A 23,455-nucleotide genomic window follows, 5' to 3' on the forward strand; every position below is an offset into this window, starting at 1 on the left:
GCCCTATCTATCAAACCCATCAGCTCTACAATACATTCCTAGGTTCTGGTAGAGCACCTCTGTAGTTGTACGGGCTTGGATAAGCCATCTACCAATCTTCAAAGCAGCTTGTTAAGAGGTGTTAAGTCCTTAGTCAGCCTTCATGATTAAAACATTTGAGATCCAGCCATTAATGTGGCCATCGTACTTGTTATAGCAATAGTGAGGTGATAAGTTTGTTCAGACAATCTTGTTAGTATCCCACATCTTTGACAGGTATTTCTGTAACACACAAAAAAAATATAACTTGGTCATTCAGAGTCAAAACCATATCAGACTAACATAGTATGTAAGCAGCTGAAGCTGCAAACTCTCAAAAGGCATGCATTTTCTAATCTCTGCAGAGGTCTGATGCATATACTTTGTGGGGTATGAAACAGGACAGTTGCCAACTGTGGAGACAGACAGGGAATGAGAGGTGTCTCCCTTCATATAATTACAGCGGTGAGATTTCCCAGCTTCTTCAATCATGCTGTTGAACACTTGCTAACCCTCCAACAATTAACACAGAAAAATGTCTTTAAAAATAATTTAGGGGCATAGAAATCAAGAGAAGAGAAATTAAAACAGTGAGTTGTTCTTTCTAACTTTGTATTATGGCTATGTCCTCGGTAGAGCAGTTTCACCTGGTACCTGTAAAGCAACAGTTCATGGTGGGAAAAAAAAAAAAAAAGTGAAAAAATTACAACTCTGTCCTCATCAAACATTCACAAATAATGCAGCTTTACCCAAACAGCTAGCAGCTAAATGGTGCTCTGCAGGCAAACTCACAGAAAGAAAAGACTGGAAAGTCAAAGTTCATTTAAGGCTGCCACAGACCATTCATAAACCAAATTCTGAAAATCGTTGCCAATACATAACAGCAGAGAAACTGTTTTCTTTACCGAGATGGATACTTTTGATCATTAACTCTTAAAGCTGCCATCTAAGAAGTGCAAAGTGGACCTCATTTTTATTTTTCTGTGCTCGTTAAGTAAGTTTAAATGAAGAGAAAGGCAACTGAGGTACATCTGCCTGTTTTCAGACTACAAATTCAGATCTTGTCTATTCTAGAAAACTCTATGATGACTGAGATACCTAATTAAATTATGACATCAGAGGAGATGAGAATTAAAACTGAGCAACTGTGAGGAACAGACATATTTTGACATTCTGATTAATGCTCTTTATTTTTGTTAACCTGTAATTACTTCAATGACTACCGAACAATTGAGAAGGCTAAAAGAGTATGTCTTTGTTAGAGAAGACATCCCCCCCTGTTTTTAATTAAGGTGTAGGATTTCACCATGCAGATATCTGAGGCCTATTAGAACTGCTCTGATAATATTAAATAAGACCAGACTTCACTTTCATGGTATTTCCAAGGCTACCCTCACTTCCCTTCAAAACAAACAAAGCAAGTTCCTCCTAGCTCAGAGTAAAATACCTTGGTTGTACTTTATATATAAGAAAAAGAGCACTTCGGTTCATCTGAAGGTCACCTTTAATGGAAAAGCTGTTCTGCCAGAGCAAGCCTTCAACCTACAGTAGACTATTACAATTCAACACTTTGTGTAATACAGCTTTCTTAACAAAGGGTGTTTGCAGCAATCTGAACAAAGTGGCTACATTACATACATTTCTGAGCAGACAATTTTGCAGCTGAGGGCAACTGAAAGTGTAGTCTAATTTGAAAAGTGACTTGGTAAAGATGGCACTGTGTGGCTCCACATGTATTGTCTCTCACTGGCTTCTGGATCGAACTTACTGCTTACAAATAAAATTCTTTTTATTTCTACTTAACACTCCTCCACATAAACTTAACTGAAAAGCTTTAAGTCAAGCTGTGCTCTTTTTGGCCCATCTATCATCTAATGAAGTCTGTGTATGGAAGATGCAAGTAGGAAGCTCTAAGATAGGTGTAAGGTTTGAGGACAACAGGTCAAGTTCTCTACTAGTGTAAATGAGTATCACTTGTCTACCTTCAGTGGAGACAGTGCTATGTATACTAGTTAAGGGTATGGGTAAATGAAGATCCATTCTTAGAATGGGAAGCTAAATAACTGGCCTGCTGGCCATAAAGAACCAAAGGGAATTAAAGTAACTCTCGCCAGCCCATGCTGTTTCAGACAGCAATGAAAAGTTAGCATGTTTATTACTAATATAGGACTGTAAATGGAGCCTGAGAACAGAAAACATCTTACATAAGACCATGTCATTCTACAGGCAATTTTCAGAGTAAAACTACAGACTAATGTGAAGATTTCACAACACAGATATTTGACAAAGAAAATATATTTCTTCTGGTTTAACATTTGGGCCCTAACACCAATACAACATATTTCCCAATGACAAAAACCTTGTAAATCACAAAACATAAGGACAGAGGATTAAAAAAGTTAAAGACAGAAGAAGAAACCCCACCAAAAAAAAAAAATATATATATATATTAAGGCCACCTGTACATTAGTGAAATGCACAGTCATCACAGTCAAACAGGATACATACCTCATTAATATTACATATAATGAAACATACATATATGTATAATATATACTTGATCTTAACTCTAGAGCTGTAGAAAATAACCTAAAACTTTTGTGACCAGCCTACATCTAGCCTGAATCCCAGCAGCTCCTAGTAACCTACGACAACAGGACTCCAGAGGGAAACAGAGGTCCCCATGTAGGTCCCTATCAAAGTCATGACAGGATCTTGAGGAAAATGCTTCCAAGAAGGGAAGAAAAAGAAAATATCGAAGGACAAGTTGCCAAGGTTTTAACCTGAGACCTAACAACGAAGGACAAGTTGCCAAGGTTTTAACTTGAGACCTAACAACAGCCACAGACATTTGTTTAATGTTTCAGGTGCTCATTAGTGTCAAGCCCCTGTAGCAGCCTCCATACTGTCTCTCTATACTGCAGCTGGCTAAAGGTAGAATTATATACCATCCTAATGAGCCGCAAGGAGGGTGATGTGCGTCATTGGTTTCTGTTTCAATCTAAGTGTAAAAGCCTTGCAACAGCTTCTGATTCTGCTGACATTTAATTAGCCAGTGTCATTTTGATGCCATAGCCTGTCTCATCAGGATGATAACTACAAAACAACATGTGGAGCATAAAAGTTCTATGAGAAGTTTCAGGTCTGGCAGCCAAGAATACGAGTCCCCTGACAGTCACGGTTTCTGGGACTGGTCCCCATTAGCCCCTTGTTTTGGCACTGCTATCAGCAAGAGCTTTGCTGTTAAGAGAGAGACGCAAAATAACAAAAAAAGAAAATGAAAAGCTATAAACCTCAGCAAAGCCTTGCAAAAAAAATGTGTCCTTGAGATCTAAAAATTTTATCTGTCCTGCGAAAGGGAGCATCATTATGGCACTAACTCAGAGCTATTCATCCTGAAGGACAGAAGGACAGGTTTATCATGAAGGGTAGATCTGATAATCCCCTGAATTCAAAAGGTAGCCCCGTTATTTAAGTATGTAAGGTATTTTTCATCAAGTGCCATCAGATGCTTGGGAAGGCTATCTTTAGGAATACCTGACAACTGTTCCTTAAGAGATTGCTCATATCAGCTGCAAAATTTGAAAATTTTCCTTGCTATAACAAAACCTGACTGATCTATTTATCCACTCAATATAATCAGTGATACTGGTACAGTACATCCATTTACACCAGACAAACTCAGACCTTTTTGTATATAGGTCTTTTTTTTTCCAAAATCGTGCTCTAGCACACTAAAGGCACCACTTTAGAGTGCACCAGTCAGAGATTTATAGAAGTCCAAATGAACCAAGCTGTTCTGTTCTTGGAAGAGAATCAACTTAAAATCTTTGTCTGCAGAACCTAGGCACAACCTGATGCTTTGTAAAGATAGAGGCTTATGGGGCTGTTTTTGAGCAAAGGCGTCTGCCAGAGGATTGGCAAAAACAGGCAATGTTGATCAGCAGACTTAAAAATACACTGAACAATGCGGTTGCAAGATCTCAGCTCTTCCGGCAGATCCTTGCTGGAGCTAAAAGGTACTTCTCAACTGGATGAGGATACGCCTACATTTTAGAGCAAAGTGATCTGGAAACACACAGTTCCCATAAGGAAAGGGAGATCTCTTTTAGGTAAATGTTATGGACCCCTAACAACACCATACGGGGGAAAGGGGAATGTTCTTACAAGACTTTTCCACTTGGATTCTGTTTCCACTTTTTCCATAGTATAACCATGATGCTATTGTTTTAGCCAATTAATGCCCTCTGCAAAACGCAGGGGTTGTAACTGGTTCCACCTATTCCCTATCCTGAACAGCATTCCAGGTGTTTCTTTGCTTACAGAAGGTGCTTGGAAATGCATGCTATCAAGTAAATAATTTCTGTCTTCTTCATCAACATTTCTTTTTGAACAGTCACATTTCACCCTAAATTTATCCCTTACTACAGTCACACTTCCTTATGCAGAATACTGTTTTTCTGCCTGGGACAACCCTACCAGTTCAGAAAGCTTTGGATTTTCATACCAAAGGACAAGCTACAGGCAGTGATCCTATCTCCTATCTAGAGGAACATATTCATAGTAATAATTCTCATGCTCCCCAGATATTAAAGCATGGAAAATCTGTTCACATCATTTCAAGCAAGGTCTTGCCATGAAATCCTTTGTCCTGACTTGAATTGTATGCAGATCATGACAAACAGAAGCATATGAGAATTCACATTTAACTTATAGCACATATTTTAATAAATGTATTTTATTCTGTGTGCACACACATACAGACACACAAGAGAAAAGGAGTAACAAGGGTCTAAGGTCATCTACCTAAATGTTAAAATACAGCCAAGTGAAGGAAAGCCAACAGCTGCTTCACAGTACAACACCAAAAATAACTACACATAAAAAAACCTATAAGCTTTCCAATACTCCTCTCTCCTCTCCCCCAGTTGTATCAATTATACTATGAAAGCTCTTCCACCCTCAACAAACCAAACAATCCATAATATTATCAGCACAAGAAACTTTATTTGAAATATATACTTTAGCGCAATCCCTTTAAAAGGCTCTTGGAATACTGATGTGTTCAGTGATTATGCACTTCTCTGCTGTCAACTGTATTACCCATTAAATACCAATTTTCCTCATTAGTAAAATAGCTGGGATCAAGTGAGCATAGGAGGAAAACAAGTGTAGCAGTTAAAGAAAAGCACTGGGGATCAAGCAAGCTGTCTTCTCTTCCCATGATGGCTAAATGACTTGCTGTCTACACCTACTTCTGGCTTTGTGTCTTCATCTCTAAAATTGGGCAATACCACCTACTCTAAGAGAGGGGGAAACAAAATTAACTAAAGCTTTTAACTGCTCCAACACCTATAAAAGCCAAAGCTAATTCTTTAAATGCTTCCAGAATTACTGTTATTATTGTCATTTATCTGTTCTGCCATAGCATGTAAGAGCCCGTATGCACATGGTTCTAGGCACAGCGTTGATGCAGAAAATAAAGTGGAAGGTATAGACAGCATGATAAACAGAAAACCACAGAAACAAAAGCTTTGTGCTTCATAGAAATTGATGTATTTGGACAGCTACCTTTAAAAAAAAAACAACCCAACCTGTCTTAACTTTCTCCTTAGTGAATATATTGTATGCAAGCCTCATTATCAAACAAATCCTATGTCAGGTGTCAAAAACAAAAACTAACTTCTAAAATAAAAACTACAGCCTGTAGTGCATTAGTACTTCCAAACTATAGATCCATGCCATTATTACCAATAATATTGTCAATAAAAATTTACCTGGTTACCAAATGTTCTTAATGTGCATGCATACGCCAATATGCAGTATACTACATGAAGTAAACATGGCAGTGAGATTACTTCTATAATGTTTGTCACATTTGATACAGAAATCTTGATTTTGCTATTAATGTACTTTATAAAGAAAACATATATGGCTGAATGACTTATTTTGCTCAGTACATTTAAAAGCACCCAAAGGGAAGGAGTATGACATCTCCAGTTGCTACAGCATACTTAGTAGTACATGCAGCAAGAACCCTACAAGTCACAGCAAAATCCTGCTTCTTTTACCCCATCTGCTTTTAAGAATTTATCAATGAAAGGGAATTTCCAACGATGTTAGTTTATCAGAATATAAACTAGATCAAGTTTGTGTTTATTTATGCCATATACCTGCATTGATATCAACAAGCAGTGTCAACTTCTTCTAACTTCATAGGGTGGAGGAAATGTTTTTTCAGTAAGTCTTAGGGCCATTAGGAAATTATCGTATTTATGTAAGTAGTTTTGGTACTCCCTTGGGATTTCAATAAAATTTTAGCTTAACCTCATTAAAACTCCTCCTATTCAGCTGGAGGCTACAATGTACTGTGGAATTTTAAGACCTATGCTCCTTCTCCAGCAAGGCATTTAAGCATGTGCTTAAAATTAAGCATTTGAGTGAACATTTTGCTCATCTGAGAGTCTCAGAACATGCACCATGAAAGGGATGCCACATTAGGTCAGTACTTCCATACTCCCGTAAAAGCTTTGGGAACCAGATAGGTAGTCGCAAAGCATTGAAAATTTTGTTGTAGTACCATAATTTGCTTCCCTACTGCTTACCTACTCACATCCTTCTAGATCAAGGACATGTCTACACAGTTCTACAGGCAGATGAAAGTGCATTCTTCCCAAGCTGCAAGCTGACTAGAAGCTATGTAAATTTATTTAATGTTCTCTAAGCCTCATGAATACACTCCTGCTGAAAGATACAGTGCATTAGCTAGGGCTTCATGCCTGATTTAGAGAGTTTGCAACTAGCAGCAAAACACAGAGAAACACTCTAAAGTATATGTTGTTAACAGAAGTACATATATACATGCATGCAATCTATAGAAGCCTGTGGTTATAACTACTGCATTTTCTTATTTTATAGTAAATGTAAAGGGGTTATGAACTTCAGAGAAATACTACTAACTCCTATAGAGCTTTTTTAGTTTACGAACTGCTGAAATACTTTTTTATAACTAACAGCTATGAAGCTCAAGCAGTCATCTGAAAAGCCAGAGGATTTATTTGGCCTTTTAAGATTTCATTTTTGTAGCCATTTAAAAACTTGATTCTCCTATTCACCTCTGGTGCAGAAGCATTAGACTAAGTATTCAAGTGTTGTGTCCTACTATGTCAAAAGCTTTTGTAAACTCTACAGAGACATCACATCAAGACAAAATTTCTTTGATGACGGCCTTCCTAGCTTTGCAAAACAAAGCATAGCCTGCTTTAACAGGATCTTTTAAAAAGGACAGCAACAGAAACACCACAGCAATTACTCTTGACTGAAGCTTGAAAAGAAGAGATATAAGAACTGATGGAACTATCTGTAACATACCACTGGTATTCACCTGAGACTACTATAAGAAATTAGGAATGTCAAGTTCAAGGTTTGGCTCTGAACATGACATTTGAACAAGACAAAGAAAAAAAATCTTCTCCATAGATTTTCAAGAGAATTGTGACCAGTCTTTAGCAATAACAGTCTTATTTTTCCAGGATGTAACCTCATGCATCAGCTTGTGCTTGAGGCTGCAGAAGAGCTACATCTGGAATGAGTCCTTGCCCTAAAACCAAGCTGCAGAGTGAAGGTGCAATTTAGGGTAAGTTCCTCATGGATAATTCAGTTCTTCTTTTAGTGCTGTTCCATTCTCTGCTCATAATACATTGAACAGGAAAAGTAGGGAATAGCAGTATCCAGACAGCCCTGAAGCCAGTGCAAGGTGAGCAGTACAGCTACTGCATGTGGCAGGCTGGAGAAGGATGAAAACGTAAAGGGAAGGAGGACAAAGAAAGATTTGGAAAAGAAGTGGTAACTGTTATGACTTAGCACAATTAACATTTAATATCTTACTACTGTGTCCCAGGCTATCTGTGTCTGCCTGTATGTGTGTGTATGCACGTGCATACATATGCCTGCATGTGCATTTGGGGTGGGGGCTGAGAGGGTGTGAAGAATATTTAATAACAGAAATCTCAGCCTTGCTTGTGACATATTTAAAAGTTTCTATGCACTGTGGGTCAAACATTTACAAGAATGCCTTTTGCGTCTGGTAAAATCAGCCACAGGAAGGGCAAGGAAGGATGTAGTGGTGGCAAAATGCAGAACCCACCAGAGCCCTGAAAAGTGCAACGACAAAAAATGAAAGTCTAGGCTCCCCAAAATAAACTGTCTGTGTTTGAAGGCTCTAACAGCAAAAGAGGAACTCTTGGTCTTGATTCTGCTAATACAGAGGGACCAAAAAGCTGTAACTAGAACAAGTGGTCACATGCAAGTGTCAGGAAAGTGACTGAAGATCCATGCTGTTTGTAGGAAAAAAACAAAGTCAGATGGACTGTGAAACTGTAAGGAGTACAGCAAATACATGTTATGTAAATTAGGTTGGCTAAGCTGAGTGGAAGGCCCAGACACCAATAAGCCCCTCAGATACAGCAAAGCAGAAGAGGGCGGTTAGAGTTGAACCAGAAAAGGAACCCAGCAACAATGGATTTACTGAGGAGGGACTAACTTCACATCCTGCCCATCCCAGAACAAGTAAAAGGGCACACGTGGAAAGAGTTTGGGGTCAAGGATCAGCAGCAGTTCTATGCCAAGAATCATAGCTTTTCATTAGCAGAGAAGAGGGAAACTCCCCAGATTGCCTGCCCTTCCATTGCTCTGTTTTGATATGGGGCTTGACATGTCTGCAAAGCCATTATAAACAGACACACGCACAGTATTATGGAAAGATGATGAAAACAGTAATTTTTGTAAAAAGATGGTAATTTTTTACAGCATACAGAGGAAATCATGCTATTTAATTTTACAGAATGAGAATTAGCACAGTAAATTGCTGCCATGAGCCTTACACAACCAAAACATCCACTACAGATGAAGCATTTGGAACAGCTATGGAGAGATTGATGAGCTTCCCTGGCACACAAATACTTGTCTAGGGACAGAATTCACTCTACATGTCAGCTAACTAGTGTACACTTAGTAGTGACCTCTCTGGTAAAATGACCCCAGTGGTCACTACATATATGGTTTTGAGGTTCTACTCCTCAAAATTTATTTGCCATTGACATGAACACTGCTAAGTCATTTAACACAAGCTGTAAGCAGAAGACATAAAATACTGACATTTTGATTTGGCAGACACTTAAATTTTCATTATAAGCATTGATACATGGAGTAAATAGTCATACAATGTAAGAAGCTACAGATACTTTCCAAAAGTACTGTGATCTTTGATGGGTATCTTATGTACAGACCTATATACAAAACAAGAGTTGAGCATGGTCATCCATAGCAACATGAGAATAAGACCTAAGACAAATGTTCTGCAAGCATGTGAGCATAATTCAGTGATTTTTTCCATTCCTTGCTTGAAAGAAACACTGCATAATACTAGTGTAACTAAAGATTGCTTTCCTTTCTTTTTCCACTAAGTATTTAATTCCTAAAAACACTTAAGTATAATGAATAAACAGAAAACACTTAACAAGTATAATAATAAAGAACACTCCCTTTATTTCTATTTATCTCTTCTTACTTAGTAAAACATTTTTAAAAACACATCCCCTGAAATACCAAATGCTATCATTTATGATATAATGAAGAAATATGTGGTCTTTATTTTTTTGATTAAAAAAATCTTTCAATCAAATTTCTTAATGTGACTGAAAAATGAAGAAACTATTTTTGATACCAACTGCTCTGAAAAATGAGTATCTCATTAAACAAAAAACATCAGCGTACATTCTATCTTTTCCATGAGAGAAGAAAAAGTGATCAGAAAAAGCTTGAGGGCACTACAACATAATACAGATGGAGACAACAGTAAAGAGGCCCAATTATTCTTATTGGCTGAGTAATTAATATATCTAAAATAATGTCAATCTTTTCAATTCAAGTTTACTTGATACCACTACTGAAGCTATTAATTAGAATATAGAAATAATAACTTGATTTACGATTTGATTGATATATGTGATCTGTTAACGAAAGACAAAGCTACGTGTACATTAATTGCTCTGCTCTACATTATTATTTCACACAAATAGTGCTTACCAAATTCCTCATACTGCCTACTCTTACAGTGAGACTGCTTACTTGTCCTGCTATCAGCAGCTTTCCAGCTAAGGTCATGTAGTACACAAATGTGAGACAGAAATCACAAGAAAGGATTTTTGATCATACAAGTTTTGTGTGGAATTTAAGCATTTAACACTTTTCTGGAAGTGGTTTCACAACAAGACATACCTGATGTGCCAAAATATAGATATTATGGCCAACATCTTTTGGGGAGATGCCATCATCTCCATTCTCCTCCTCATGGTCACATTCTAGGCCTTGGTTATATGCATTCTTCATCACATCCACCTGCAACACAAGCCAAACCAAGGAGAGATTAAATAAATGTCATCCTCAGGGAAAAAGCACACGGTGTTTGAACACATTCACTTTGTTCAGCACAAGCTTGGATGGGTGCCCTGCAGTTCTAAAAGAAGAGTGAGCAGTCTGGGAAACACTTTCTGAACAAAGAAGAGCTTGAAGTATTTATGAAGCTCCAAACTGCTACACTTCTCGTCAGCAAAACTGCAACCATGAGAAAGGAACAGGAATGTTGAGTCTTTTTGAGAAGGTATTTTCACAGATGTTTTAAAGACAGATCAACAGGTAGCACAGGTAGTGCCTTTTGGCAGTTACAGGGCAGGTGCGATCCCTCTGTGGATAGAGCAGGCTGCAATGCAACTCAGAGCTCTCCTTATAGTTTAACAGAAACAAAATAAAAACAAACAAACAAACAACAAACAAAGCCAAAAAAGAAAGGAGGATACAGATCTGGGCAGGGCACTGGGGTAATTCCAAACAAGGGGAAAAGTCCTCCATTCCCCAGAAAAGGCCTGATCCTGCTGATGCCCACAGATCTCCCCACAAAACAGGTTTTCCAGTCACTGTTGCTACATGGTCCATTTGTTTGGAAACAATTTCTCCAGGCTTCCAATCTATTTAACATTCTTGGAGACCTATACAAGTATCACACCTATTCCAAAACACAGCAATAACTGTTTGTAACTTTTGTTGTTTGTTCATGAGATGTATATATAAACGCATATGCACACACTTCTGTTAGTACTGTTTCACAAACTGTACAAGCTTAATTTCCCAGCCCATGACAAAGTGTACTTGAAGACAGTCTACCAGAGTATGATAATTTAGTTAAGAAACAATTACAGAAAAGTGCTTGGAATGGATAAAAATAATTAAGTCGTAAAGACTGAAATCATGCATGCTCGATCCTTTTAAAGTACTTTTGTGAATGAGTACTATCCTGATACATTGTGTCACTATATGCTGCCAACTCTTCAACCTAGATGCAGATCATTTTAAAATGTTTTAATGACAGATTTTTTTTCAGCCAAAGATTTATGAATATTCAGAAGTTTTCTCACCAGTTCCCTTGGTCTCATGTTGAAAAGGATTCTTTCCGCATTCTCACTGTCATGCCTGCTTTCCATAATAGCCAGCAAGAGCTTGGAGGCATTGTTCTAAAGATACAAGAACAAGTTAATGTAAATTTAAAATCTATTTCATGGATTAACGATCCTTGCATTTGTTTTAATTGAGATTACCGGGACCACTTTTTTAGTGGATAAGATTTTAGACTACTTGCATCTTTTATTCTACTGACATATTTAATAGGGCTTTTCTCCCATTTTAATGTCAGCATACTGTAAGACTAACTAACCCAGCACACTACATTTGAGGAAGCATTTTAAATATTAAAAAAAAATCTGACTTAAATACATAGTTCTGTTCTATACTGTGCACAAGAAATGAAATCCCATTTCCTTTTCTTATTGCCCACCTAGCAATTTTTGTCACAGCATTCTGTTAAAACAATACTCAGCAGAGGTAATTACAAAGTGTATTAGACAAAAGGTTCCATCATTCAGGCAGGTTTTCTTCCCCTATGTTTTTTCTAAACCCTAATTCATTATTATTTGAAGTGCTATAAAATAAACTGTTTTCATACATTCCTGGAATTTTGTTTCACTATCATATATTCTTCGGGGAATATATAAAAGATATCCTTCACTCTGACAACAGGTTACTTTTAATTGAGATCTTTCCCACAGATTAAATATCGTGAGCTTCAGCAGCTATAACCCAATAATGCTTTAGACTTTGGAGACGTGTCTTACTTCCAGTTAGATCAATTGTTGTGAATAGGAGTGAAAGAATGGTTTTGGAGGTTTAAGCACCTTAACAGTGCTTACAAAGTGCACAACACTTCAGTTCCTAGCTCAGCCAGAAGCTTCCTGTGTGATTCTGGGTAAGTTGTTTCACTTCCCTGTAACTCAACACCTTGCTGGAGGTGGTGGTACAAGAGCTAAATCTGTTTATATTTGTAAACTGCAGAGACACCATGCCCACATTCACCTGTTTGGTGAGGCTTCTTAGCTACTGACTGCTTTCTGGCACAGTGTGTTTGCCTTGGTCCACGTGTTGCACGTACCATTGGGGAATATCCCCTCATCCCTCCTAACAGCAGACTGAGCTGTTTGATTACATGCATGTAGACTGCAGTACAGGTAGGAGCTAGTAAAACTCTAAACCCATTATATAACCTTGTTCTCAGCTGCTTATTGCCAAATGTTAGCAATTCAAACTGAAATTTCTCACAGCAAGGGTGTGCCTCAGACAATTAGCAAGGACAATTTCAGAGGGAAAGGGTTCAGTTGCTTTTGAGACTGAGGCAAAAAAAAATATGTTATTTTCCACATGTTCAAGGAACTTCTGTTTTAAGCAGTCTTTGTATCTCCAGTTCTTGATAGCAGAGCTGAAAATGTGGGGCACTAGAGGCTAAGATAACATAACAATTCAAGTTGTAGTCGCCAGGGTACCCAGACAAATTTGTCCAACTGGTAAGTATTTTTTAAATTATGATTTCAATACTGCACTGTAGAAACTTTCTAGATTTTCACAATTAAAAGCCCACAGGCTTTCTTTTTGTTACAAAAAGATTCTGCACAGAATCAGGCAGGTTGGACCACATAGACATGTGTTCAAGGCTTGCCTCTGGACTGATCTTTTCAGCAGCCCCAGCCCTTGCTCAAAGCCCCTGCACAGGACTGTGTGAAGCTGAGGTCTGAACACCTCCAAAGAAGGACCTCACAGCCTGCCTGGGCACCAGTTCCCAGCTTGATGACCTTCACAAGAAAATAATTTTTTCTTGTATCTAATTAGAGTTTCCCACACTCCAGCTTGTGTTCATTGTCCCCCACCTTTCCACTATGCATCTCCAAGAGACGTCTGGCTGTACCTTTTCTGTGCTACTCCTGTGGTGGTTGCATCAAGAGGTCTCCTTGAAGCAATCAGTCCAGTACCTCAATGCCTTTCCCACACCACAGAGCTCCCAAATAGGCAAGGTACTTCAGATGCAGTCTAGTGTCAAACAAAAGTGAAAGATCACTTCCCTCAACCCGCTGGCTGCACTCCCGCAAATACAGCCCAAGATGTGGTTGGGTTTCCTGCTACAAGGGTATACTGCTGACTCATGCTTAACTTCTCAACCAGGACAACCATCTATTTCTACAAAGCTGCTTTTCAGTCATTTAGTACTCTGCCTGTACTATTGCACAGGTTAATCCATCCCAGATGCAGGACTTTGTGTTTGCCTTTTTCCAAGTTCATGAGGTTCTTATCAGATTATTTCTCCAGCTTGACAAGGTACTTCTGAATAGTATGCTCCAGCATGGGGAACAACAGATACTTCCGAGCAGTTTCCAGTCTGTGTTTGCTCATAAGTACTTGCCGAGGTTTATGGAACGTGGAGGGAAGGACTGCCTGCTTTGAAAGATGTTGAAAGAAGAACTTGGATAAAAGGGAGACTGAACAGGGACATAAGTTTATTGGAGGAAAACACAAAATGGAACAGAGGAAGTACGGATGAAGGTAGGACTGGCTAGGAAAACACCTGAAGCCAGTGAACCAAACAGAATTAGAAACTATTTTCTAAGTCTGATGCCATAGCTTCTAGCTTTGCGTGGGTTTCTGAAATAAGAAACCCATACTCTTGTGGAACAGCACTTGGAAGCCAGGCAAGATGCACACAGGCAATTCAAATAGTACTTTTGTGTGCAACTGAATTAAGTCTAGACTATCTCATGAGCAGCACAAAAGGAAATATCTGGTACTGAGTTTCAGAGAATGTGTGAAAATGAGAAAAATATATGAGAATGCATGAGGAGAACTCAATGCAACTATATTAAGACAGCTGGATAAAGAACTGGAGGATTGTACGATTAAAAGTCAGCAGCAGAAGAAAGGAAAGATGGAAGGAGAGTGGAAGAATAGAATGAGGATTCCTACATGACTGAGGAACTAGGACCTTCTAGGAGAGGAGACTGGAAGTTGAGTGAAAAGCCAGGAGAGAGAAGACTAAGCTTGCAAACACAAAAATGAGATAAAGACAAAGAACAATGGATGAGAAGATCAGACTGGGACTGGCTGAAGGATAATGGGATGCCATATGAATTTTTCCATAGCCACCCTTTTCTTTCTCAAATCAAATCAGGACTGTCCACTAGAAAGGTCTAGCCAGATTCTTCACCTTGCAATCTACATAGCGAAACTTGAGCAAATACATTGAATGCCATTGGGGGAAGGAAAAGACAGAAAGTGAGAGACTCCTAGCAGGGTGCTGCTCTGAAAAACTGGATGCATTCTGCTGCAGAGTTCGCTTACAATGGTGAATGACCAAGTCAGTTGTGGCAGCACTGGTAGGATCTCAGAATGAGAAGGGAAGGGGACAAGACAGGCTATCAGGAAGCTTGAGAAGTAAAAAGTGGAAACAATGGAAAGAGGCCTCAGTCTATTCGTTCATGGCTGAGGAGGGCTTGAAGCCATTCCCAGTGCAGGCAATCCTTAGGGTGGAGAGAATCCTACTGCAGCTTCTGTGAAGTGAAGAAAGGTAAAGGGTGGGTTGATCCTACTACCATTAGTAGCCAGCTTCTTGCTACTGACTCTGAAAAAGTGGTGTACCTAGAAGTACAGCAAGCAGGCACATCCTCTAGATTTTTGACCCAAAGAAGGAAATTTCTGACTCAAAAGTCACTTTCTCCTTCCCCTTCTCTATCTGATCACTTACACCTCACTTTGAGATGCTTGTTTAACCACTTGTTTCTCATTTTCTGCATGCTTTTGAGAACCATGAGACCCTGGCTTCTATTCCCAGATATCAGTGGTGAAAAGAGGTCCAATACTTTGAAAACAGAACATAAAGTTCTTCAGAACATATTAGTACTATGAAGAACCAGTCCCCAGTTGATACAAAATGGATATCTCAAATACTTCTGGCCTTCATTTTTCTTTTCCTGGGTTCCCATTTCATCTTATAGAGTACTACAAGAAAAGCCAAAACGACATTTATTAGTCTCTCTACCCTTTTCCAGGGAATTGCATGGGCTACTAGACTGACAATGTCTCTTCATCCTGCCACTACTCAGAGTGGCAGATATTGAGATCATATGCTGTACCAGGTCTTAAATACTAGTCAGCAAGAAAGGCTGGGAGGGTCATAACAAATAACAAAAGGCAGAACAGAACATTGGACATCTGTTCACTCAATGAACATTGTCTATCCTGCTCACCAAATGATTCCAAAGTCCAATGGAAAATATAATCCATGAAGATGTAATTAAATACCACATCACAAAGTATGTGCAAAACAAGGCAAATTAGGACGGTATGCGAAAATATAATTCTGCATGGCCTTTGCTTTGGTTAAAGGGGTGTGAGTTCAGTATGTAGTGTTCCATGAAAAAAGCATCTAAATGTGTTTTTATGCATGTGTGGGACTATATACTTGAAATTTTGTATTTTCACTGCAAAATCTACAACTTCTGAGTTGTCTATAAGCACTGACAGACTGCCAGGGCTAAACATTACCTGGTAAACTCAGTGCTGTATTACTTGGATGTATTGTCACTCAAAAAAACAAAGAAACAAACAAACAAAAAAACCACACACCAGTAAATTCCTAATTTGCATCTAACTCTTGACATCACATCTAGCTCAGTACTGTATCCAGTTCTGGGCTCCATAATACATAAACAATATGGACTTACAAGAACAAGTCCAGCAAAGAGCTGCTCTGTTAAATGAGTTTTCCATTAGGAGTAGCTGAGGGGAGCTGGGACTGTTCAGCCTGGAAAAGAGAGGGCTCAGGGGAATCTTATCAGTACAAAGTATTATCAAGTAAAAATACCTGATGGAAGAGAATGAAGAGGGAGCTAGGCTCTTCTCAGTAGTGCTCAGTGACAGCACAAGAGGTAATGGACACAAATTAAAACATAAATGAAATTCCATCTTAACACTCTTTTACTTTGAAGTTGGTCAAACACTGGAAGTTTGCCCAGATGGGTTGTGGCATCTCTGTCCTTGGAGATAATAAAACCCAACTGGTCACCTGCTCTAGCTGACCTTGCTTGAGTGGAGGTGTTGGACTATGTGACCTCCACATGTCCGTTCTAACTTAAATGACACTGATTTTGTAACACCATAATCAGTTCCGCAATTTGACCCTTTGATATCATTCACTACAACTTCTGCTATTTAAGTAAGTGAGGCATAAATAGTGTCCCATGAAAATGGCCAAACTGGTCATTGTAGCAATGCCAATAAACTCCAGTCTTGGGAATTAGATAGGAAAGATGTTTTACAAACATTTTTGAGTTTTGTGGTAACAGTAAATCAAAATGGCACTGGAGTGAACGTAGCTAGGTCTTTACAGAGACTGAAATTTGGACTTCAAAAGAACTATCTCCAAATTCAAAGTTAAATGTCTGCTTAAGCGTTTTGCTTGAGGAGGACTTGAATTATACTGCCATTCAAACATGTAATTACAGTTATTAAAATCATGTGTAAAACACTGTTGATTCAATGTTTCATTGTACATGATATATGGCTATATTAATTATTTTATTAGACATCCATAATGTTGCCAATATGATGCAGTGCAGCTACCACAAAGTATTTGCTGGTTTTGGGGAGGAAACAGACCATCTGCAATGGAAATACTTCATTCAGAAGGCAAGAAAAGACAATAATCTAAAGTTCTTTCTGGACGTGTTCTACCCTACTTGGCAGACAGTATAGCTGCAAAGTTTCCCTCTGCATGTGATGGCACACAGACCAGAGAAACTTATCTATGAACCTATCCAATTCTCAAGAGAATACAAAACAAAATTCAAGCAGTCCCACTCTATACTTCACCATTCCATCAGAGAACACTGAGAAGGGAAATAAAATGTAATTTAATTTAACCACATTTTCAACTTCATTTGACATCTTAATTACAGGTCATCTGATATTTTTTTTTTTTTCACAACATCTCCTTCTCAAATATTTTGTTTAAGCCCACAGAATCACAGAACTCAGTATATACAGAGAATGTCTGATGTTACATTGCCTTAACAGTATACCTGTTTATCAATCCAATGAGATTTTGTGCCCACGATGTGTACTCTTCATGCTAGCTACATCATGTCTATTTGACAGGGTTCTTTAAAAAAAGCTGAGGGTGTACTCCCAAACACAACAGTTGGCCAAAAGTCCTATTGTAGAAGGACTGAAGTGGATTAAGCTGATTTGAATTCATTTGCACCACTTGTTTTTCAGGGCTGCTGAGTATATCATGCTATGATAAGACTAAGTAAATGTCAGGTCACCTAGAGCTCTTGCATAGGTATGTCTTCTTTTATTACTCAAATTTAAATAAACAAGTTTACATTTACTGTACCTTTAGCTGAAGCACCAAGTCCATGCAGTATTTGCCAAGAGGGTTTATGTCATTCAAGATGAGTGCAATTATAATATCAATCCCATTAGATTCATGGGTGGCTATGCAGGTCTAAAATAAGAGAAGAAAACAGAGTCATAGAGAGAGGAGGGAGACAGGGAAAGAAAAAAAGGGGTGAGGAGGGGAGAGAGAGAGAATATGCGCATCAGCAAATTTCCAAAACAAGGGTGCAAAACTTGAATGACCCTGTGATTGCAATGAACCTCTCAGCCAAAGCAGAGCAGCCTGAAAACATGCCACAAGTTGTGCTGAGGAAGACTTGGTGCACAGAACTAATCCCAACACTGCCAATAGTGAGGTATACAACTGGAAAAGAAGTGGTGCAAGCTAAAATTTGCTTGCAGTGAGTCATGCAGGATTAGGCAGCAAGTGGTACAAGTTAGAGACAGCAAGCCACAGGAGCACTGCCAGATTTGGCTGGATACACACATACAAACATAAAAGACACACTTGAATCAAATTTGCACACTCAAATTCTAAATTTGCATTCAGCAACCAGCATTAATATCACTGTCTTATAGCATAACCTGTTTGCAAAGATTAAGGTTATCTACACTCATTTGGACATATGCTGCACACAAGGACATTTCTGCACACAGAAATCAAAACTGTAAATATGATCAACTGTACTTCCCCAATGCTTTTACAGCTGGAGTTCTGGACCTTCTAAGCCACATCAATAAATGTCAGCTGTATAAGCGTATGGTATTTTTTTTCTAACAGGTTTACAGAACAATACGAAAGGAGAAGTTTTCCAGAAAGCTTGAGAGATGGAAAACAAACAAACAAACAAACAAAAAAACGAACAAAGAAAACAAAACAAAACAAAAAACACCACCAACAACAAAAAAGCAGATGAAAATGACAGTGTGGAGCATTTGCCTTTGAAATACACTGAATGAGATTTGCAGTTGGTGTACACAAGCATAACTGTAATCCTGAGTGACTTCCCAGCAGCAGGTAAGACTAAATAATAAGTCTAACTAATCATTCCCTTGCATTATCAGTGTTTCTCTGTAAAGTTAGAGAACAAATTAACTTGAGAACCGTTTTTCCTCATTTCTAGTCCTGTAATTACTCTTTTTGCAAATGTTTTTCCCCATTAATTACTGGATCGAATATGACTGTTTAAAATTTAGCCCACTAAAATACTTTTACTTCTTTGCTTGTTTTTAAAGTTTTAAGTAAAGGCAGTTGATTACCAGCAACAGCGATAAAAGCACTTTGCACTTCATTTGTGCACGTTAATGAATGAGCATTAATACTCTATGTACTTCTTCAACTATTTCTACTACCAAGAATAGATTGTGTCTTTGTATTTTTGCCCACTTTGGTTTTTCCATTCCTAATCCATAGTGAAAATTCTGAAATTTCATCCAGACAACTCTACTACAGTTTTGTTCTCTTCAAATCAATTACAGCAGCATATAAGTACATTCTTTACTTGCCTCAGCATAGCACGATAGAGACATCTACCAACAGCCACAGTTAAAAAGCCTGCATCAAGCAAGGCACAGAACTATATATTTGATTAGAAACATGGTCTTCAGCCTCATTCATTTTCCTGCTGATATCATAATTAAAAGTGCTGATAGGTAATATAGCAAAACAGTAAGTTAAACTCTGTGGCAGTTAGGTTAAATCAGGGAAGTAAATATTAGCAAACGATATAAAAACCAAAGGCAAAATGAATGAAAGTGGAAAAACAAAACAGAACAAAAACAAACAAACAAACAAAACCATCACATTAGTGTATGCAATGTACTTTCTACAATTGTGACTTGAAATCCAAAGTTTCATAAAGTGAGATTTAAACCATGGACCCACTGACGTAAGACATAAAACTCTCCAAAAGGACTGGAAACCCTACATGTAAGCTGACATTCTACAGGAAGAGTCTGATTTTAGTTCTGATTCGAAATAATTTATCTGTTCTTATGCAGCTTTGACATGTTTTCAGCTTAGTCACAGTAATTGCAAGTGAACTTGTTATTAAGAGCATTGAAGAGTTTATCACACACAGAATAACACAGAATTTCTAGGTTGGAAGAGACCTCAAGATCATCGAGTCCAACCTCTACCTAACGCTAACAATTCCCACTAAACCATATCCCTAATCTCTATGTCTAAACGTCTTTTAAAGACTTCCAGGGATGGTGACTCCACCACTTCCCTGGGCAGCCTGTTCCAATGCCTAACAACCCTTTCGGTAAAGAAGTTCTTCCTAACATCTAACCTAAAACTCCCCCTTTGTGCTTATTATGATAAGCACAAAGATACCACACATTCAATTAGATACTTTTGCATCCAGCAGTTATTCAAGGCCTACCTGATTTTCATGGCATGGACCTTGGCAATATTCAGTCAAGCTTTCCAATGTCTGGTTCACAAGAGCCACGTTCCTCTCATTGATATAAAGCCCCAGTAAGCCTAGTCCACCTGTCGTGCTTCCACAGATACAGTCCAAAAACTGAAGGGTCTCACAAACAAGGTTGTAATTTGTTTTATTGTTCTGATGTCTTAGAAAATTCTGGTGGATGGAGAAAAGGATTATTTAAAAAAAAAAAAAAGGGAGAGAAAGACTGTTAGAGTCATGTCAAACACACGGTCTTTTTCATGAAATTTCTGCAAGGTACAATTTATAACCACATGATTAGTCTACCTTAGCACTGAAGTACACTACACTGTAGAAAATACATTATGCTTTAGTGCAGCAGTTGAGAACTATCATTTGATTAAGTCAGTAGAGAAAGAAGGACTTAGAAACATGAACTTTGCAAACATCTGCAAACACCTGTCTTACAGACATCCTGCATGCCTGACCCCAACCATCTGTTTATCATGATCCTTTGTTTGGGAAGTTCTTGCCCCATAGCTGGGCAGGTAGAGCAGCGCATTCAGACTGCTCCATAGCAGTGTCAGTGAAGAACAGTAGTTTAGTTCAAGGCATCCCCAGCATTACTTTCAGGGAGGCTACTGGACAGTACACTGAGGCATATTTAGAGAAAATTCATTTTGCAAAAGTTGCTAAGGGGACAGTAATTTTTACCAGAGGAACTGATAGCAGGGACTCATGTTGCATTTTGCAGCCTTTAATCATAATATCTAGGGTAAAGAGCAGTACCCAAACTTTGTCCAGAAACTTCCTGGAATCTTCAAGCCTGTGGTAAGTGACCCACCATTTGTGCAAAGAAACCATATTAACAGGAACTTTTTGAAACTTCTCAATTCCATGTGGCTATGTTAAGGTCCCCAAGCCACTCTGAGGGCATAAACATACGCTTAAACTGAACATGCAGACAGTTCTTGAAAAGGGTTATTTTATCCCTTAGGCCAAAATAATATTTTAGACACCCTTATTCTGTAATAGAAGCCAGGCACAGGCACGTTCTACTTCCTTCATGAAGTTCCAGCTCCTGCAATACTTCTTTTGCAACTCTGCTCAGAAACACTTTACCTGGAGCTCTCGGTTGTGGTTCTCACACAGCAGCTGAAGAAATCTCAGTATTGGCTGCATGATTGCAATAGCAGGACTCATTATTGCTTCTTCTGTGGACTTCTCTTCTGCATTTGCAGCATCTGTTCCTGAGCCCATAAGATCTATTTCTGGGTCCATTTCTCTTCTATATACAGAGTAAGCCTTGGATGTTGCAGAAGATGCTTCTGTTAGCTGACCTTTCATACCCTCTTTCAGATGCAGTGTTGAATCCTTCACTGAAAAGAAGATAGTTTTCGTTAATTTTTGAAGCTGTTTTCCCTTGTTTTATTAAACGGGGAAAAAAAAAAAAAAAAAAAAAAAGAAGAAGAAGAAGAAAAAACAGTAATAATGAATGCAACTTTTTCTTTTTTGGTGCCTAACTTTTTGAAGACCTCTAGGCAACTTACAAAGAATATCAAAGCAACATTCATGCAGGGATAGCATGTTCCAAAGAAACCACAAACAAGAATTAAGTAGAACATTAAAACAAAAAGCCCTACTATTTCTCTTCCATATACAATAAATGATGAGAACAATGGAAAGACCACAGGGTGAGAAATCAGTTCCTGTGCTTGCTCTTGTGAAATAGCCCCATTAGCAGCAGCCTCTACTTCTGCTTCTCTAAAAATTTGGGTCTATATCTTCTACTGGTGTAAATCGTCATCGTTTCACTGACTTCATCAATGATAATTCCATGTAACCACTTTAAGATATGGGCTGCAATTTAGAGAAAAATACGCAAATGAGCCAAATTAGTAATGATTACTGTTAAATCGTCTTGATCAATGCAAGATATTATCAGTGGTGCAATACATGCAGCTTGGATGTAATGCACTACCCTCTTCCCTCTTTTACATGGGTGCCTCCTTACCTCTCTTTTTGGGAACAGATACGGTTAGGTCACTATCATCATCTTTCTTTTTGCTCCCCAAATCAATAGTGTTCACTGTCACTGTTGATCGTATCTCTTGCTGAGCAGCTTTCATGCGGTCATACAGGACTTTAAAGAATTTTTCTGACTTTTTTTGCTCCTTCAGTTGCTGGTAAGTTGAATACTGAAGAAAAAAAAAAAAAAGACACTCAAGCTATCCTTCTTCTAAGAAATAAAAAACAAAACTCTACTTTTGTGAAACATATAATGAATCATTACTTCACTTACACAGAAAAAATGGTGGCCACTGCATAACTAGTTCTTTCACAAAGTGATACACAGGGCTGGTAACGAATATTGATCATAATATTTTTACATTTAGCTAAAATGGTGAACAGTATTATTTGCAATCTTTCAAATGTCACAATATTACACTGAAATTAAATTACTTCGTGACAGTCTCCATTTCTCCAGGCATTCCGGAGTTACAATATTCCATTTATACATAATAGTGAAAGTATTTTGTATTATGTAACTACAAGGGGAACCATGAAACATCTACATTTACATGTAATGTTACAGCTTACTAAGCCTGTACACATTCTTAGTTCTTCACAGTCACAGAACTGGAATTAATATTTTAGGTTTTTAAGTCCCATCCCTTAGTATTACTGTCAAGCAGGCTGAGTACCGTTTCCAGCAGTTTACAAACCTCTGTCTCACAAGTTAAGTCCTTTTACAATTCCCTAACAATTCATTTCAGAAAGCTGCAACAACATCTCACTTCTTTAACACTTTCTGGACTCTCTGTAAGGGTGACAGATTGCACTGTCTTTTTTTACAGAATAGAGATATAGGATGGGATTCCTCTCATTTAACTTTCATAGTCTTGAAATGAGGTATAAGTTGGTTACTTAGGTTCCCTTCACAGGCAATGATGAGATATGTGGAAATGCAGGGAGAGATTTATGCCATCTCTCCTCTCTTATGGTATCGCTGCTGATCATAGATAGAATAAGAATAAACAGTCATCTTATTTGGCTAAAGTTGTGTAAGAGTGATATTCACAAAAACTAGAATCCATAGTTTAAAACTGGTATTTCCTATGGAATGGAATATTCCATAGACCAATTGGCCAAATGGCCAATTTTTCTCTCTGGAGATTTTGAAAAAATGCCTCAAATGTTTCCAGATTTTTTTTTTT

General features: G+C 38.2%; 1 protein-coding gene across 1 annotated transcript in view; it reads right to left on the reverse strand.

Annotated features, from left to right (window-relative positions):
• Nucleotides 1–23,455, reverse strand: part of ITPR2 (inositol 1,4,5-trisphosphate receptor type 2) — a gene marked incomplete at its 5' end in the record, with an annotated part of 269,840 nt that overhangs the window by 58,752 nt on the left and 187,633 nt on the right. Inside the window, 6 exons of the mRNA XM_084290744.1 lie at nt 10,297–10,416; nt 11,490–11,585; nt 17,843–17,953; nt 20,232–20,432; nt 21,360–21,616; nt 22,252–22,435. Of these exons, the coding sequence (XP_084146870.1) occupies nt 10,297–10,416; nt 11,490–11,585; nt 17,843–17,953; nt 20,232–20,432; nt 21,360–21,616; nt 22,252–22,435 (969 nt within the window). The remainder of the gene's footprint in view (nt 1–10,296; nt 10,417–11,489; nt 11,586–17,842; nt 17,954–20,231; nt 20,433–21,359; nt 21,617–22,251; nt 22,436–23,455) is intronic.

This window comes from Netta rufina, assembly GCF_964035555.1.
Source record: "Netta rufina genome assembly, chromosome: 1".
Classification (NCBI taxonomy): domain Eukaryota; kingdom Metazoa; phylum Chordata; class Aves; order Anseriformes; family Anatidae; genus Netta; species Netta rufina.